This window comes from Kryptolebias marmoratus, linkage group LG20, assembly GCF_001649575.2.
Source record: "Kryptolebias marmoratus isolate JLee-2015 linkage group LG20, ASM164957v2, whole genome shotgun sequence".
In the NCBI taxonomy this organism is placed as follows: domain Eukaryota; kingdom Metazoa; phylum Chordata; class Actinopteri; order Cyprinodontiformes; family Rivulidae; genus Kryptolebias; species Kryptolebias marmoratus.
In genome coordinates, this window is record NC_051449.1 from 19,323,011 (window position 1) to 19,340,162 (window position 17,152).

At 40.2% G+C, this 17,152-nt stretch overlaps 1 protein-coding gene across 10 annotated transcripts in view; it reads right to left on the reverse strand.

The window, feature by feature from the left end:
* The window catches only part of tnk2b (tyrosine kinase, non-receptor, 2b), a 56,521-nt gene that overhangs the window by 16,557 nt on the left and 22,812 nt on the right, over positions 1–17,152 (reverse strand). For 7 of the 10 annotated variants that reach the window (XM_037981899.1, XM_017420282.3, XM_017420277.3 and 4 more), the window contains exons 1-3: positions 16,157–17,143; positions 3,101–3,281; positions 1,109–1,173 (exon numbers count right to left, since the gene is read on the reverse strand). In XM_037981899.1, coding sequence (XP_037837827.1) covers positions 1,109–1,173; positions 3,101–3,281; positions 16,157–16,237 — 327 coding nt within the window. In that variant the 5' untranslated portion in view covers positions 16,238–17,143. Of the gene's footprint in view, positions 1–1,108; positions 1,174–3,100; positions 3,282–7,039; positions 7,523–16,156; positions 17,144–17,152 lie in introns of those variants that run through there. The other 3 variants (XM_025006819.2, XM_017420278.3, XM_017420279.3) reach the window with 2 other exon arrangements.

Sequence of the window (17,152 nt, forward strand, 5' to 3'; positions counted from 1 at the left end):
GGCATTTTAAGAAGGCTGCCTTAGCTCTGCAGACTGAAACATCCTGGGAAGATAAATATAGTCGTAAAATAAACTAGATGGCATGAAAGATTAGTTGGAGACTAATGCACTCCAGTAAGCCAACACTAATTCAAACAGAGGGAGACTTTAAATCTACTGAACAAATTAGTCAAAACACACAAACTGAAAGACAAATGCAGACGTTTCCTGTCTTGAACTGAGATCACTGCAGGAATGATTTAGGGAGCAGCACTGGATTAAGTGTTTCTGGATGTATTTGTCATATTCAGTGTGTGTGTGTGTGTATGAGTGTATATGTCCCATAGCCTCACATATAAACCCACACAATGTGAAGGAAAATATTTAGATGGTGTGAATAACATAGTTTACCAACACTAGAATGCATAAAAACACTTCCTGAAAATGATCCATATGGGTTTTTAATCGCTTGTATGGACGTATAAGTAAATTCTGAAAATGTGAGCTCATGAATAAACTCTCAGAGATTGTGTCACCGGTGAAAGAAAAGCGCCAACAAACCGTCAGTGCCACGCGTGTTTGCCTGGCTGGATATAAACAGTAGCGGTGGTGTTGCATTCACACTGAACCAGACGTGATGTAACGCAGCAGACCTTTTTAAACACACCACCTCCCTGTGGTCAGTCGCTTTTAAGTCATTTCTGGCACTGACAGAGCAGCACACACACACACGCGCGCAAATATACACAACAGGCTGAGGAAGCAGATTACTGTGAGGATGGTGCCAGAGGCGGAAACAGACAGGTGTAATTATAGATGGTAAACTACACACAGCCAACAAACCACCTTTTAGTCCCCTTTCAGTACTTATGTGAGCTTGTGTCAATTCTCCCCTTTTAGTATTCTTTTGGATTTTATTTTAAGCAGGCAGACTAGTAAAGATCTGTCTCCTTGAGGGAGAAACTTGCTGATTCACAGAAGATTTCTTTGAAAGCAGCAAATTCTAAAACACTCAAACTTGCCTGTCTGTGCAGATCCACCTCAACCCAACAGATTTAGTGAAGCCAAAGCCATTTAAAGTTCTGTCCCGCGATAAATACTCGGACAATAATAAACAAATGTCTGTCACCTTGCTCATCCAGGACTTGCGCTTGGCTTTCCTCCTTTTCACAGCCTCCCATAAACGTCTCTGCCCTTAGTCAAGAAAAAGGAAAAAATAAAAAAGGAGACACACAAAACCAGTGACAGTCAGAGAACAGCTTCTCTCTTTTTTTTTGTTTGACAAGAACCTGTCATTCTGTCATTGAATGCACCCTAATTGGACAGAAATTTGTCTTTGATATAAAGGGATTAAAAGAGCAAGTGAAAAAGAAGCACAAAGACAGAAAAAAAAGCAGAGCAAAATGAAAAGGTTTGAGAGAATTGAGATGTGATTATCCAAGAAACAGAGAAGAGTGGAATTAGCCTCAATCAGCTCTGTGAGCGAGGCCCTCGAGGACTTCAGTAACTGGATTTAGATCTGTGGTCCATTTCACACACACATCACAGACAAAGACTCAGACACTTTAGTATCTCCTCCTATTGGATGTAATTACCAGCTGTGGCTTGGAAATGATATTAAGCGTGTTAGCAACGGAGGACTCCAGCTACAATGAGACTGAGCAAACAAGTGCAATTACTAAACACATAAGTCGAAGCTTTATGTACAAGTATATTTAAAAATATAATCTGACTAACGATGGTGACAGAACAGTCTTGGAGCTGTCCATCTTTTTTAATGAGTGTGTTATTCCTGCTATATTTTGATTGGCTGTCATTGTTTTCCTTGTTCATCTGGACATTAAACCAAACTACATGGTTTGCCACAATCATTGTGGCGTGGAGTTCATCATTCACGTGAATGAGAGCGATATTTACAAGCACCTTTTTGAAGTCATCACTATAGTTATTAGTTATTTTGTTTGGTTTGGACAAACCTTAACTGAGGTTTCATATTGTGTCAGGGCATATAGCAAAGGTATTCATCCCTCTCTTGGCATTCTTTCTATTTCATTACCATCACCTGGAACTTATATGAACTTTTAATTTGTTTAGAGGTAATGATTCTACACAAAATGCTCAATTTAATAAAATTAGTAGTTCTAAGAACTGTTGCATACATACTGTATGTGTACCCCAACCCTCTTAAGTTGGATGGATGCTGCTTGTGTCCAACAATCTTTAAATCAAAGCAGAGATTCTCAGTTAGACTGAGGTCTGGACTTTGACTGGACCACTCCAGGACATTTAACTTGCTCTCCTTAAACCAGTGAAGTGTTGCTTCATCAGAGAGTTTAGGGTCATCGAACTGATGGAAGGTGGATCTCCATCCCAGTCTCACATCTCTGGAAGACTCAAGTTTCCCCTCAAGAATTTCTTTGCATTTTGTTCCTTCCATCTTTCCTTCAACTCTGACCAGTTTCCCAGTTCCTGCTGCTGATAAACATCCCCAAAGCCACCATGATTTACTGTGGGGATGGTGTTCTCAGCATGAAGAGAGGCGGTAGGTTTGTACCAGACAAGATGTTGTTCTCAGTGGTTAAACATTTTCATTTTTAGTCTCATCTGGCCTCAGCACCTTCTTCCACATGTTTGAAAACTCTCCGATATGCCTTTTTGTAAACTCCAAACAGTCTGTTGATTTTTTAAGCAATGTTTGTCCTGTCCACCCTTCTTTAAAGCTCAGTTTTAAAGTAGTCCTATGGACAGACACTCCCCATCTCTGCAGAAGAGCTGCCCAGCTCCATCAGGGTTATCTTTGGCCTCTCGGTTGCTCTCTGATTAATGCCCTCTTTGTCCGTTCAGTGAGCTTTGGTGGACAACCCTTTTTTGGAAGGTTTGCTGGTGGTGGTTTAATATTTCCATCGTAAATTAAATTTTTGATGGAGCTCTGTGGAGAATTTTAAGGGAGTGAATTCTTTTGCAACCCACAGTACCACTCCATTTGCCTGCATTTATTTTGCTCAGTCTTGTGATAATGTTTTGTCTCTAATCCCAACACGCCTGAACTACAGTTTGGCACAGATAAACTACTTCCCACAACAAAATTCGAAACCCTTCACGTGCAAATATTCTGCCTCACCAGGTCGACCCATGCCGATCTTCTCCAGGTCTTCATTCTTGACGTAGTCGAAGTGCGACAGCCGTGTGACGTTGAGGTCGTCTCTGATCCGTTTGAAGTACTGCTGCAGCTGCACCTCCATCAGCAGCTCCACCAGCCATTCGGTTCCCTCCTCACTCTGCATGCTGCTGCTGCCCAGTCTCTAAAAGAAAACGGAAAAAACATCACCTGGTTCAAATCTGTCAATGCCGACTCAAAAAGTTTCATAATGCTTGCTGACAAATAGTTCAAAATAACCAGTGATGCAGTCTCTGAAAACAAAAAAACATTCTTTTCTGTAATAAACAGAGGAAGCTGAGCTCACAGGCAGCATCCTCCCCTGTAATTGTTTACAGCAGCCAGAAATAGTTTAACGTGCAACTAAAACCTGAATGTGCACTAATGTACCCACTAACATCAATGTTGCGACCTGTGATTTCTTTTATCCTGAAGGAGAACATTTCTAAATTTCCTTGAAGAAATGCACATTTTTCCAGTCAGTAAAAACACCACGGCACTGCCAGAATTAACAGATTTTATCTAAATTGTAGTGAAACCACACAGATCTGGTGTCACTTTGACCACAATTATCAAAAGGAGGAACAATAGGCTGATAACATGCTCTCTGGAAAATAAAAGTCTAATCTGTGTGTGAACAGCTCACATAGATCACACACAGTTCTGCAGCCAGAATAGATGTGATAAATTATCCAAATTTGTTGCCACTGAAGACAATGGTTGGGCTCAAAAGCAATCTGACCGCATCTCTCGATGCAACTCTGAGGCGAAACATCAGTAATCACTGTTCCCAACAAACTCCATCCATCACAGTCAAAACAACCAGTTTGAAACGCAATAACAACTGAATCTGGGCTCAAATCCCAAGTGCCTTCTTCACAGAGCTGTTAGAAAAGAAAAGAAAGGGTGGGTGGGGGGTGCACCAACTTAGATGATTTCTCCTAGCCTGAGTGAAAGTCAACCCAACAGATGCCAAACAGTGGTAATCTACACAGACAGTGGAAGGTCTGGGCCACAGGAACCACTTCACTGAGTAATGATTAGACTGGAAGAATGAGAAACTTCCTGTGCCAGCTCAGGGGCGGTCACAAGGTTCAGAGAAAAATGTCACTGAGGTCACAGCTTCCTCTGTGCCATTTGAACTTCCAAATGAGCTTGGTTAAAGGTTGGCTCCTATTGTTTAACAGCTGTTGCTGGAGGAAGTAGAGATCAGTCTCCCACATACACATACATACACAATACACGGCCACAAAAATCAGGTCTGAACGTCCCCAAACACTCAGCTCAGTCAGGCTTATTTGTCATGACTTCTCGGTGAGTCATCCTGTGCTAACTGTGGACAACCTGCTGGGAAAGCTCCCCGCCCAATGCTTTCACGAGATGTTTGAATCCTGATACACATTCATACCAATTCGTATCCATAAAAGTGGATCAGCTGATGGCTTTTTTCCCCTCCCAACATCCAAATATGCAGCTCTGGCTTAGTGACGAGAGATTGTAGTGAAATTCACTGTTTGGGAACATTTTTTAACATTAGCTAAAAGAAAGAAAGAAAAAAAAGAAAAATCTGTTTGTTCTACTCTAAAGTCAAAGATGGTACGAGCTTGAAGTTTAGGAGCAACTATAGCTGCAGTCACTTCATTTAATATTCAGATTTGAAAATGCGTTGCCATCATGTGTGACTGAGCTTTACTCAGCGAAGCTGCATTAGAAGATAAATCTATGTTTTTGTTGCGCTGTGGTTCACACAGAAAGGGATATTCCATAGCGAACCATCCTAAAACGACATGAATCTTCAACATTGTTTTGTGGTTCATGCAAACACTAATTTCTTTTATACCCCTACATCACCGTCTAGTTCACATGGCAGTTATTTGGACAGAAATAAGATGATATTGTAAAAAAAAAAAAAAAAAAAAAAAAAAATTATAAAAATCATGTAATGTGAAACTGATGGGGGTGTAAAACCAATAGAACATGCATATACTGCAATGAAATTTTGAAAAGTATGTTTGTAAACTGAAGCAGACAGAACCCTCCAAGACATTAGCCATAACATTATGACCACCCGTCTTGTACTGAGATGAGCCCATTTTTCCACTGAAACATCTTTTACCAGTCAGTATGTGTCTGGTGGACATCAGCCACAGGTTTTTGGAACCCTGTCAGATTTGCTGAAGTAAAATGTGTTGCATAACAAGATGACTGACTGACGGTGCCTTAACACTGCAGTCCTCTGTCTGATCTTCGCTGGCAGTCAGCGAGTGAGTGATATTTCTCTGGACAGTGCCAAAGACGCAAATCAGCTTCCTCCTGGGCCTCTTTTTCATGACGGTGTCAAACCTGAGACTTCAAGGGTCAAAATAAAGGGGCCAAAGCACTCAGAATTTTCAAACCAAGTCAACAAGTAAGAAAGTACATGATGTACAGAAATAAACTAGTAGAGATTAAACGATAAAGGCGTTTAGGAAAATATAGGCAGTTCTGTTAAGCTAATTACACTTTTAGGGGAGAAAAATGCTGTCTTTAAATTCTTTATTATGTCATAAAGTTACTGTTTTGAAAAATCTTCTGGTATTTAACTTTTGTTTTGAATAACTTAATGAAAAAGAAACATTGTGGAGATGTGAGTTTGGCAGCGGGGCAATGTTTCGATTGGAAAGTGTGACTTGTGGCGGGAATACGATAAATCCAACTGCAGCCAGCGCCCGAGTGTCAGGTCTCTCCCTCGGTGGTTTTATGTCTCCATCTCAAAAGGGTTTCTACAAGCGATGTTAAAAAACATTTTCCGAAACCTTACAGGTTGATATTTATCACCTGCTGCCAAAAGGCGAAGGCAAACAATAATGTTTTTGTATGTTAATAAGATATCTTGTGGACAGATTTAAAAAAAAAAAACTTTCAGAAAGTAATCATTAGATGCTCATCTACAACTGGTTTGCTTTTGGAGCCACGCTAATTCAAGATGGCCGTCACAACCAATTTTCTTTAGATAGCACAAAAGTGATAATATCACTGTCAATTTTACAAATATTGACCTAAAATTTGGTGTGTTTGTATCTGAGAGTCATTCACAGCACATACTTCAAATGCTACTCATTGCACCAGATCTTTGCTTAAAACTTTGACATTACCTGTTTGAGTCAACCTTGTTTGTCTGTTAGCAAAGTATCTCATGAAGCAGTTGATGGATTTTATTCAAACGTTCGAAAAGTAAGGATTGGATTAGCATCTACAACTGATTAGCTTTTGGTGTTAATACAGCTCAAGATGGCCACCACAGTCAACTCACATTAACAAATACATAAACGACTACAATTCAGCCAATTTTACAGACACTGAGCTGAAGTTGGATGTAGCAGGGAGTTAGTCCCAACATATTTTTTTGAGTGTGACATCTCACAATACTGCATGAGATCGTACATAATGTTATTTTCAAGGTTTGACCAAACAACTACAACTCCATCACTTCTTTACTTAAGATGATCTTAGTCTAAAACTCAAGAATGCTAGGCTTTTTTAAAAAAAAAAAAGAAGTATGATGCAGAGAGTGAAGAATGGGTGGGGGAATTTAGAGGCCAGGAAAAAACAAGATTTCCCTGCTGAGAAATGTTTCTGATCCAACTCAATCCTCCTAGACTTAACACACACACACACACACACACACACACACATACACATCATAGCCAAAAGCATGTCCTACATCAGATCCGTTCCACTCCAACATTCCACTGCAACAACAACAACCTTCCCAGAGGAGAGCCCCATGAAAACACGCTTTCACACAGAGACAGGCAATCGTGATTCATGTGTTTGGATGAAACCATATGATCCTGACTTTAGCTGCAACCATTTCTGCCATACCAACAAGGGAGAGCAGATAATCCCACAGAGCAGACTTACTCGATACACGTGGAAGTGTGTCACGAAGGAGAATGCCCTTTTCAGTTTAACGCGCTGCATGCTTTTTTTTCCTCCTACTGGATGAGGCTGTAAAAAAGGTGGGTTTAAATGGGTTAGTGTGGCCACTTGTCCTTTAAATTGTTACCAAAGCCACAGTTTGATGTTTCAAGTTTCTGGTGGAGGTCTGAGCGGTGCACGCGCTCTTTGGATCCATACCCAAAGCTCCAAACCCGAGAATAGTCAGAAAAACTTCCCGTGACTTTGTGCATAGATCTGTAACATTCCATGGTGGGTAATCCTCTTGTAAGCCCTTTTTTTTTTAAAGCTTCGGCTCCATCAAGAACTCAAAGACACATTTTTAAGCAGAGCTTAAGCATCCAGAGGAGAACTGAAAGTGTCTGAAATAAATGAGAAAAAGGAATGAAGAATGATTAGGAGCTCCCAAACCAGCGTGTGCGGCTTCAGCAGACAGCACAGAGTGATTTAAACATGCAGAATTTCACAAATAAGACACTCCTCCATGTCTCCCTCCCTTCCTTCTTTTATGTTGCCCACCCTCGCTCTCTTCCCTGACTGGAACTCAGTTTTGCATGTGCTGCTACTGTCTGTTTGCTTTTCCATCCCTCCATTGAACATTGGACTAAAAATAGGAGCAACTTCAGTCTGATTCAACTGCTCAACAGGCGGAGAGCCAAACAATAAAACTCTTGTTTCACATTATAGGTGTTTGGGCTCCAAACTCTTAGTCTAACATTAGCCAGCTTCAGTTTTTTTCTTTGTTTCCTTTCACCTTACTCTTATTGCTTACTTTGTTTTTCATCTATTTTCTCTTCTGCGTGATCAGCTCTTCCAGAAGCTTTAATTCCTATTCTCTGCGCCCCTCCCTCCCTCCCTCCCTCCCCATCTCCTGCGAGCAGTAAGCGGGTTTTCCAAGTGCAGAGCAGTGCGTGGTGCAGAGGACAGAGGCTCCATGGTGTTCAGACCAGTGGAGCATTTGATCCAGGGCCAAAGGGTCACATTCGACCGCAGGATGGGGAGCTTGCTTCCTGTGATGCAACCAGCCAAACAAAAAAGCACGAACACTCGTACCTAAACACAACCACCACAGTGAAACTTCTCTGCAGTTCTCATTCCTATTTGTTTTCCCAACCTGATTATTGTTCAAGTAACCACATGATGATCTGCTGCATTTTTTTTAAACCACACATGGGCAAAAAGTGGCCTGAGGGCCAGAAACGACAAAAGGACCATTTCCATCCAGCCCTCGACAACAACACACAAAGCAACCCAAAATAATTTAAAACCTTGAGGCAAATTAAAGCAGTCTATAGTAACTTAGTACTAAGTTTTAAATGAGAAGGTTGCTCATGCTTTCGATTGAAATAGGCCTCAACCTTTCTTTGTTCTGTAAGTAACAGTAGTATCTCACTGGGCTGCAACTGTTGGTGAGTTGTTGGCGAACTGTAGTTGTCATGGAGTCTCCAAAATGTCTCGAGACGTTTGTGGCCGTTTTCATTTTCCTCTTGTGAGTCGCAAGTTTTGAACATGTTCAAAAGGTTTGAGGACCAAATTTTCTCTCAAAATAGAGTGGTTGTGAGCGTCTCAAATCCTTCTCAATTTAGTTTCTGTAGATTCCTGAGCTGTATTTTGACACCTGCACTACAGCGCTCCTATGAGCTAAAATATCAGAGGCTACAGGTCTAAAAACCATGCTGATGAAAACTAATTTTTTTAAAAATTGCACCCAATCTGTCCATCTTCATTGCTGTACTTTAGCAGATTAAACCATAACCAATGGGGGAAGCTTCCAAGGTGAGTACAAAGAGAGCCAAGGAGGGTACAATGTGGATGAAGGTGGGCAACTAAACAAAGTGCAAAGGCTAGAATAGACTTTTTCAACACATGATTTCTGAAAACTAGCCACGCAAAAACGTGGCTGCACGACTTACTGGTCACTTAGTAGTAAACGTTCAGAATTTAGTGAGACAGCAATGAAAAATTCACATATTTTCTCAGAAATCTGAGTCACCAACTAGTCTCTCTAACAGCCGCAGCCCAATGATTGGAACTAGTGGTTGGAACTGGCAGAAACAGATTAAGAATTAAACTTAAAATAAAATAGAGCAAACAAATAATTTTCTTTTTAAAGCAAGAGGTCATTTTAACATCACAGTTGTAAGTTTACAGACCGTATGCCAGGAAAGACATTCACCAAAAAAGTTTGCTGTATTGTGACCTAGCATGTTAAACATGTTACAAATTTAACATTACTAAGGGAACAAAATGCTTGAAATACCTTTTCAGGGTTTTAATGGATATGGAATATTAATAATAATGATAGGTTTGTTTCATGTCTAAAACAGTGAAACATCAATAAAGGTTAGTTAGATGTTAAAGCAAGCATATCTCTGTATTATCATTTAATTTTGAGCAATAAAGATGAGGATACCACATTTTGTCCATTTGACATTTCAGTGTGGCCCTTTGACTTACTTTACAAACTCAAAATGGTCCCCTTGAAAAGTTTTTTAAAAACAGTGTTCTCCACCCCATTTTAAAGACAATGATTTGCATGATTCAAAATCAATCAGAACATTGTATATATTGCATTTCTGCTAACAGAAAACATGCTAGAACTTCAATGTGATAGCTAAAAGATAAACTTTGATAATACCCACAGTCAACTCCCCTGCTCTGCTTCAGTGACGTCTATCACATCTATAAAAAGTCTCCCATCACCCTCCTTACCCTCTTCTTTACGCTTTTATTAATCCCTCCCTTTCTTCCTCAGGGCTCTGGCCAAATTGTTGCATTTTCTTCTTTATTTGGTGCTGCCTTTCACTTCCTGCTGATAATCCCCCCCCAAAAAATGTTATCTCCATTACACAACTCCCGCTGACATTAAACAGACCCTTACCAGCTGCTTTCCAGGCGACTCTGAAGCTTCGTCTGGATTCACAAGTCGTTGCTCTTTTGCGTTACTGTACTGCTCCTCGCACATGAATCCATCAGTTCGGCCACCGTTTGACTTGTTCTCTTTACACTCGATTTGTTCCTGCTCTCTCAGTCTTCCTCCTACTCTCTCTTTCATGTGTGCTTTTAATCAGGAAGTTGTGTGTTTATTTGTAAAGAGGGAGGTGAGCAGACTCATTGAGAGGAAGAAAGAAGTGGCACTTGCTGTAAAGTGTCTGACTTTTATCAGAGGCGGAGCAGCAGACGAGGAGCAGAGATTTACACACAGTGGTTTCGTTTACAACTGTAGGTTTTTAAATGTGGGCCTCTATTCACACACAAAAAAGTTTTTAGTTGTTAATGTGGTGATCTGTGACATCCCCCTAACGCTTTTGAGCATTTGCCTTGTGTTTTTTTTAATATTGTAACGTCCCAACATCACCTCTTTATGTATCTGATATTCTATCGTACAATGTGGGATCTCCAGCAACGCCAGGTTGCCATGAATTAATTGATCATGTCAATAAGATTTTGTAGTATAGTATAGTAAACCACTTTGAAGTAACGTAGCAGTGACCAAACGATGTTTGACAAGCTCGTGCTACAGTATTGTGTTGTACTTGTGGTGCTTTTACGTGTAATAGGTGTGGCTATTACTTGTATTTTTTGTTGTTGTTGTTTTTTAAGAGCTGTGTATCATTGGTGTAGATCTTTATTTTCTTGGCAGACGAACCACATAATTGGTTGCCTCAGTGTACACATTGTGTTTTTGGAGCATCTGTGGTGCTGTTTACATTTACATGACATTTATCTTACAGTGAGAGACTCCAATTTGAACCTTTAAATTGAATGTAAATTTGCATTTTGACCCACATAAGAAATCTTTTAAAACTAAAATTTCTGTACTATTGCCTATATGCCAGCTTTCTTCTCTGTTTGAATTCCAAGGTTTAGCTTTCTGTATATAAGTCTGCATTGTCCTGATTTTTCTTTGCAGAACTTTTATTAAACGATCCATCAAAATGATGTGAATTAGGCTTCCGAGCTGTAATTGGGTTTTGTGAAAATCAACAGGAAAGACTTATGGGATTAAATTTAACGGCATAATGTTTGCTTTGGAACAGTTACGTAACTCATATTAATGTGAAACAGATGACAAAGAGCTGCCCACATTCTTTCATACCCACAGCTGGGCCTTGGAGCCTGGAACCGATTTGTTACGAGAAGAAAGAATACACAAATCTTGAACATGCACAGAAATCCTTTAAAGGAAGCCAAACGGTGGATAAAAAAGGGAATGCTCAGCAGAGAAGTTCAAGAATTTTCTGCTGTGTGCGTTTGTGTATGAGAAGGTTAATGGACATTTACAGCCGAGGAGAGACAGATGAAGCAGGACAAAGCAACAATTAAATTAAAACAAAATAGGAAATAAGGGAGAAAGTGTCCAAGGAGCAGAGAGTACACGTTAACTGAAACAGGAAGCTGGATGTGTGGTAGTGCAGTATGTACTGTATAGTGTATATTGTGCATCAAATATCACAGTTCAATTGATGGATTGTAAAGAAGATTAGAGAAATCCAACAACACAGTCAGAAGAGAAGCATGCAGCTTTAATACACCGCCACACAGGGGCAGCAGATCTTAAACTGGCAACTAGTGGGCTAGTTGGTGTTACCTTAGTTTAAAAGTTTTACATCATTAAAGGATGTAGTGATACACCCAGACAAGGAAAATGTACAGTTTACAGAAATGATCACAATCAACATTAGGTACATACATAGGACTTAACAATATAAACAAAACGTGTCTCAAAAGGCCATCACTAACATCTCCTCAGACAAAAAGCTCAACATGACTTGTAGGTTTATTTGTTTTGTTAAAATTTTAATTTTAAGTAAAATCTGGTTTTTCAGTCAAACAAATAATAGACACAAAAATATGTGTGTATCAGCATGTGTGCAGACAGTGGGGTTGTAGTTTTTTTATAGGTACAAGTGGGAAAGCTTTCAGAAACAAAGGTTAGGAAGCACAGACATAATATCTAACAAAAGCTTTCTTTGCAACAGTAATGTTGCTTACATAAACATGGAAGGGATGACAAAGAAGTGGTCGTATTTCTTAAAACTTGGAGATGGACAAGAAGCCTGTAACTGATACTACAACTAAAGCTGAAGTGAACAAAGCAGATGAGAGTTCTAATGGGTAAAACATTTAACCATTACTGATTCTTGTAGGTTCATTCAGAAGCTGAACTTTTGATTTTTGAAGACGTTTTAAAATTAAACCCCCTCAAAAATCAAAAAGAGAAGCCCAGTTACCTTTGACTGAACTTACTATGCTTACCATGAAGAACTCAAGTTTAATGTAGCAAAAGTACTACATAAGAACTTGACAAAGATAGACCAGAACTTAGGAACTACCAATAAAACAATAGTGTTTGGGAACATTACATTTTCTCACAGTGGATAAAGTAAGGTGGATCAAATGATTCAATCAATCAAATGATGCGATAGGGTGTGTAGCTGGCTTTACATCCTACGTCTACCTCAATTACTCATTTGAAAATGGCATCACTAAAATGTAAAAAATACTACGAGGGGAAAAAAACTAATTAAAAAGCAAAGTCAGCTGCCCGTGGCATTCAGGCAGCTCTAATAATTTAAATCAGGCAGAAGCAATATCAAAATCTGTAGATGTGTTTGTAGCAGCAGAAATGGGAGTATACTCTGTCAGAGAGAATATTGGTTTGAAACATTAAAAAAAATTATATATATATATATATATATATATATATATATATGAGGAAAAGGTATTCTATTCTATATTTTGTACACCTTTGAATTAAAAATAAAATAATAATATATTTTGTTATTTTTCTCTTGCTGTGCCAAAAAAGTACCAAACCATGAGTTCAAAACTACAATTTTTTATGTACCATTAAATCCCTCAAAGTCTGAAGTAAAAGCTTGACCCTGTATTATATTCACATCCTGAGTAATACAACTGTGGTGAACAAAAGAGCTGTCAAGGGCCTGGATTTCCTGCAACACACACACAAACACATTAAGGTCTGACTCTGTAATTTGATGCTTACTGTAAACAGATATAGGCATGCAAAGGAATGTGTTTCTATCACTGACGCAGAATGTTGGGAATTAAGATAGTTTAAAAGGCGTCATTAAATTTTTATAATTACTTTCGCCCTTTTATTGGCAAAACGTCAATCTGTGGTTTGCTGACGGGTGCCAAAAATCTGCCAGAGGAGAAGGAATGAGTAGTAGCATGAGCTTTTGTTAATCCCCTTAACAAAAAAACTACACGCCCTCAAACAAAGGACATCACTGACAGAGGCCTGCATGCACAGACGGACAGAGATACGACACTCCAGATCTCACCAATAACCAACTATAAAAACCAGGGTTTTTTTCTTTCTCCTAAAATCCCTTCACTTTCCACAGCATCTAAAAAGACAGGGGATGAGCGACATGATGATGAGGGAGGTGTTTAGAAGAAGAGGAACAAAGTGTGGGAATAAAACAAACTCTGCAAGGCTTCTTACATGACATGATGGGCAAATTTATGTGAACTTTTTGACTAAAACGATAGGCAAGTCGAACATCTTTACTGCCCAGCCACAAAAACAACCCTAACAAAACAACACGTCCTAATGATGACCCCCTCACCAGGCAAATGTATCCCAATCCTAAGCTTTTTATTCCATGATCCCCTAAATCTGGTTAAGAGGGTAGGAGGTTGTCAGTGACAAACACCCATTAAATAAGGGAACTGGTCACAAATTATAAACAATGCCATATGTAAAAAAAAACAAGTTGTTTGTTTTTTTGTCATTTTCTGCCCACTTGCCACCCCTGTTCTTTGTCCCCCAGTCAAGTAAACCTCTGTATTCAGCTCATAGCTGCAGCTGCAAAAAGAGATCTGATTGAAGCCCCCAACCCCGCCCCCGGCCATGAGGACAGATGCAGCAAACACCGGCTTAACTCTGATCGAGTAGTGCACAGATACTAAAACACACAGAACATTCACAGCCTTTACACTGATACACACACTCACACACACGTCCATCCATCCGTCGGTTTTTTTTTTCAGTGGTCCCTTACTCTTGGCACAGCTGGGGAGGAATGGTGTCAAAACTCATTTCATGAGGTGGGGTAAGGGGTGGAAGTGTTGTGTTAGAAGTATAATTGTACCTACTCGAATTTTAATAAAACAAACATAAAACTGATCTAAATCAAACTGGAAATGATGCTCTAAATGAGGGAGAATTAGATCCATAACTCTTCAAATTAAAAAATGAGCACAACTTGAAGGAATGCCAAAGTTTTAAACAAAAGTTTTATGTGATCTGGGTTTTCAGTGCTGAGAGCATTTGTTGTGGATGACTCTCAGCTACTACCACACCAATATCTGTAATATTGACAGAGTTATAGCCATTTTTGTGTTCGCTAAGGTCAATTAGCTGTGGTGGCCATCTTAAATTGGGTTGACTCTACAAGTTAATCAGTTACAGAGGTGCATCTGATGATTACTTTCTGAGAATTTTATTAAATCCAATGGATCATCATATCTTGGTAACAGAGAAAAACTCATGCACTCAGACATACAGGCTATTACATTCTTCGCTACCATAAAAGGTGGGTAGTTAATAAGGCATATTCACTAGATAATGACCCTACTACAATGTAAAAAAAAAAAAGAAATAAAAAAAAGCAGCTAGAACATTGATAGTCTTCGCAGGCTCTTTTGTGAGGTCTTCAAGGATGCATTACCAGCCTAGTGGACTGCATCATCTATGAATGGTGGTTTTGACCATCCACAAAACTTCTGTAGCAAGCTCATGGTGGTTTATCATTGTGATGGTAACATTTCAAGATCCTGGGGAGAGGATGGGGGCAGTGAGGATGATGTAGGGCCCATATGCAGCAGTGTTGTTGGTTTTGTTGTCAATAATTTGAAGCAGGACTTGCTACACAGGCCTCATGCCTGTGCTACAACTGTGACAGTGACTAGGTCATGGAATCAACCTAGCACAGATGTGATCTTCTAGCTTGTAGCTACATCCTTACATAGTATAAAAACGTCAGGGGCCAGGGTGCGAATGAGATAGTGGGGCGTAGAAAAAAAGCAGAAAAACGTATTTGGCCAGTATTAAGATCATAGTATCGCCATGATTGCCTTCACACTGAAAAGGGTTTATTTATTTTAATTTAATGCAATCCAACCACATTCTAATAGATCCTGTTGGTTGTGGAAAGTGTAGCGAGGTAATTTGGAGTGAAGGAGGGCCTTAGTTTCTTCATACTTTAGGCCAACACAAACACAACATCTGATATTAACTATACTATATAATGCTTCAAAAAATTCCTTTAATATCCACATTAAGCTATAAAATAAGGCTGTGTGGAACAGTGCAGAGTGCAAGTGTACCTTCATCTAAACCTAAAAACCAGTTAGTTCTGTCTGTTGCGGGAGATGTGGGTGGGTAGAAAATGTCATACTTTGCCTGTCGCCGAGCTCATTCTGCAGCACCTCATCAGTGACCTCATGCTTTTGCATTTAGCAGCTCAGCACACTCAAGGGCTGGGGCCTTGGGTGGGGGTGAGAAACGCTTTGTGTGGAGTTCAGTGCGTTTGGCCTGAGCGCTGATCACAAGTGTAAAAAATAAAAATAAATAAAAAACAGTACTGTGAGACAGATGAGCGTTTAGGCTCATCTGTGATGAACAGAATCAGCTACAGTAAATATTTGAATTTTCAGTGGAGATAAAAATGCAGGTGCTGCTGATAACAATACCTGCCCCGGCCAGCCAGTTAAAAATTTAATTCTTTAAACTTGCTGCAAGAAAGACTTAAAGCAAGAAAAATAAATAAAAATCAGACACTAAGATATAAAAAAACCATCATACTGACTAACGAGCACAAATCTTGTTAGAAATTAAAACCTGCACATTCACAATAAAAATGCTGTTTTCTTGTGCCGCTACCAGTGAAGATGCATATTTACCACAACAACTACTAATGTCAAATAAATTTTCTGTTAAATGATAAATACTTATTGAATTGCAGCGGCAAACCCAGAGACCCAGCAGGTTATATTTCTGCTGAAACGAATGACTGATGTATAAACAAGAGAACTATTGAGCTCTACCTCTTCATCATCGCTGGGAGAGTCTTGGTAGACGGGCTCGGACATCTCCTGCAGCCTCTGGTACTCTGCCGTCTCTCCCATCGTGGGGCTGCAACCGCCGACTGATATCTGCCCCGGGGCTAAGTGTCCTCAAAGACTTCAAACAGCAACTCCTCCACTCAGAGAGCAGCCTACACCCTTAGCCGGTCAGCTCGCTACAAGCTCCATGCTGTCATCAGGAGGACATGAACAGCACGGTGCACACAGCATCACCTCAGATACTTCAGCGCATCACAGTAAGTCCAATAATTTAACCCCGTTATTGGATGCTCTCGTCCTGCGGTTCCACCTTCATTCTTTTTGTCATTCAGGCCGAGTCAGCGTTTGTTGACGCGTGAATATTGAGCTCGTCATTGTTGCACATTTATGACACTGTCGCCCAATCTATGGAAACACGGGTGCGTATCGGTGAAGCCTCTTGAAATTAATTCCTCCTACTGGCTGCAGACAACAATGCTCCATGCAGATTGGACAGCCTCAGTTCTTCTTGCTGTAAACTGACAGGAGACGTTCCACCACAGAAGAATTGTAGAAAGCAATCAGGAGCTTTTGTTTTCAGGAAGCACCTGGGGAGTCCAACAGATTATTCCCAATTCAGATTCTCCCTTGTGGAAAAGAGAATTCCCTCTGTCGTCGTCCAGAGGTGCTGCAGTCAGGATGCAGTCGAGGTGTGGCACAAAGGGTGATAAATCCAGCCGATTATTTTTATCCTCTCAAACCTTTACCTCCAGTCTTCAACCTCTCTGGCTCTGTGCTGCACACCTCTGCTGTCACCGCCTTCCTCTCTGCCCGTTCATCCCGGCTTCTTGCTGACGCACGCTCTTCACATCCAGAGATACTCCTCTGGGTCTCTCTCCCTTGTTATTATTCCAGGCCACAGGCATCACTCCGGTCAGCCTAAATCCTCTTACCCATCCACAGAGGAATATCACAGCTGAAAGGGGGGGGGGGGGGGGG